The sequence below is a fragment of the Myotis davidii genome, unplaced genomic scaffold (genome assembly GCF_000327345.1).
Source record: "Myotis davidii unplaced genomic scaffold, ASM32734v1 scaffold200, whole genome shotgun sequence".
Lineage (NCBI taxonomy): Eukaryota > Metazoa > Chordata > Mammalia > Chiroptera > Vespertilionidae > Myotis > Myotis davidii.
Window position 1 is genome coordinate 775252 of NW_006293700.1, and position 2485 is coordinate 777736.

Here is a 2485-nt window from a genome sequence, read left to right on the forward strand (position 1 = left end):
GGGAATAGGGAGGCCGCTCAAGAAGTGGACAGCAAGCTGCAGCTTTTCAAGGAGAACCGGAGGAGGAGGAAGGAGAGGAAGGAGAAGAAGCGCCAGAGGAAGGGGGAGGAGTGCAGCCTTCCCGGCCTGACCTGCTTCACTCACGACAACAACCACTGGCAGACGGCCCCCTTCTGGAACCGTGAGTCCCGCGTTCTTTCTAACTTACTGCCACTTCCAGCCGCCACAGAGACACCGTGACTCACTGCAGGCATTGAGATGAGGCTTTCAGCAGATGCAGCCGGACTCTGGAATCACGGAGAGAGGAGCCGCATATTAGTTTCCATACTGGCAACTAGAGTCATTTTGCCAGACATTGCTATCAATCTATCTATCTATCTATTTATTTACTTGAAATTTGTTTTGGTATTTTGTTTGAAAATGCCGAGCTCTCTCTGGGTTTTCCTCCTGATGTTTCCCACAGGACCCAGCCTCCCAGGAAGACTGCTCTATAGCAAATCAACTAAGCAACAGTGACAACTTTGCCCCAAATATATGTTGTTTCTGCTCTAGTTCAAGTGTGTACTCTGTGTATAACACAGGAAGTGCAGCTCCTCAAAGGCAGGGTCCACATCCTACTGAGTCAGTCCCCTTCAGTACCTGGCACTGCTTGCAGAATATTAGGGACACTGCAAAGTGTCTGGTTTTACAGGATACTGAGGATATGGAATACGCTTGTGCACTTGTTTGTTTTAACCCTTATCCGAGGATATTTTTCCCATTGATCTTTAGAGAGAGAGAGTGGGAGAAAGGTAGCAGGAGGAAAGAGAGAGAGAAAGAGAAAGATCAATGTGAAAGAGACACATCGACTGATTACCTCCCACACTTGCCCAGACTGGGGCGGGTATGGACTACTACTGAGGTACATGCCCTTGACTGGGAATCGAACCTATGACCCTTCCATCCATGGGCCAACGCTCCAACCACTGAGCCAAACCAGCCAGGGCCACACTTCTGTATTTTCAATGAATGCTTATATTGCTATAGTGCAGTGGTTCTCAACCTTCTGGCCCTTTAAATACAGTTCCTCATGTTGTGACCCAACCATAAAATTATTTTCGCTGCTACTTCATAACAGTAATGTTGCTACTGTTATAAATCGTCATGTAAATATCTGATATGCAGGGCGGTCTTAGGCGACCCCTGTGAAAGGGTCGTTCGACCGCCAAAGGGGTCGCGACCTACAGGTTGAGAACCGCTGCTGTAGTGGTTTTGGGTCACAGAGAAATAACACCCTAACTTCTGTGGCATGTTATCTGACTGAAGGCCTGTCATCCAGTGGAGTAGTTGAAATACCCCCTGGGTCAGTGGTCAGTGTTTCTCAAACTGGGATTTGGAGATGTGCAGAAACCCCAGACTATTCTCGGGGGTTGGGGGATACAAGTGGGTGCCTAGGGCTTATCTGTGCAGCATTTTGGTTTTTTTGCCTTGATGCTTCTTTTTTTTAATATATTGTATTGATTTTTTACAGAGAGGAAGGGAGAGGGATAGTTAGAAACATCGATGAGAGAGGAACATCGATCAGCTGCCTCCTGCACACCCCCTACTGGGGATGTGCCCGCAACCAAGGTACATGCCCTTGACCGGAATCGAACCCGGGACCCTTGAGTCTGCAGGCCGACGCTCTATCCATTGAGCCAAACCAGTTAGGGCTGCCTTGATGCTTATCTTAGTATCCATGTTTGCAATGAAGTCTACAGTCACACGAAGGCTGAGCAAACTCTTCAAGGCGCAGCACTTAACTTTTAACGTGCTTTCCTAAAGCGGGTGCGGGGATATCTGAGGGTCATTCAGATGGCTGGGGTCTGTTCTCCGCCAGGCCCTGGGCTGAGCCCTGCGGACACAATAATGAACAAGATGTACCTCATGACCCATATTCTAGTGGGGGCAGGCGGTGGGGGCGGTGAGGTACCATAAAAAGAAAGTGAAATAATTACAAAGTGTGGTGATGCTATAAGGAGACGGTTAATCGACGTTATTCAAAGGGACCATTTTGAGAGGGTGGGGCTGATGGGCCTTTCTGAAGAGGTGACATTTAAGCTGAAACCTAAAGGATTCAAAGAAGCAGTTGGTGTGGAAGGGGTCCTGAGTGGGAGGGGGCAACACCCCAGGCAGAGGGAAAAGCAGGAGCGGGGTCCTGAGGAAGTGACGGATGTGCTGTGTCAGGGCTGGCAAGCCCTTCAAAGATGGAGTATTGAGAAATGTGAAGTTGCCATTTGCTCGTAACTCCCACGGGAGGTGACTCAGACCTCTATCAGCTGTACCCATCTGAGCTGTGACCATCCCACCGTTTCCTACCTCAACCCCTGCAAAACTTGTGTGTCTCCCAGACGCTCCTCTCGCTATTGCCAGTCTGTTCTGCTCAGAGGATTTAGAGTCATCACTTAATGACATCCGGTTTTTCGTAGGAGAAAGAGCAAAATCCTTATGTAACAAAGCCCCGTGT

At 48.9% G+C, this 2485-nt stretch overlaps 1 protein-coding gene across 5 annotated transcripts in view; it reads left to right on the forward strand.

The window, feature by feature from the left end:
- SULF1 (sulfatase 1) overlaps window positions 1-2485 on the forward strand; it is a 146664-nt gene that overhangs the window by 129346 nt on the left and 14833 nt on the right. For all 5 annotated transcript variants that reach the window (XM_015566246.1, XM_006767312.2, XM_015566249.1 and 2 more), the window contains one exon: window positions 9-181. In XM_015566246.1, coding sequence (XP_015421732.1) covers window positions 9-181 — 173 coding nt within the window. The remainder of the gene's footprint in view (window positions 1-8; window positions 182-2485) is intronic.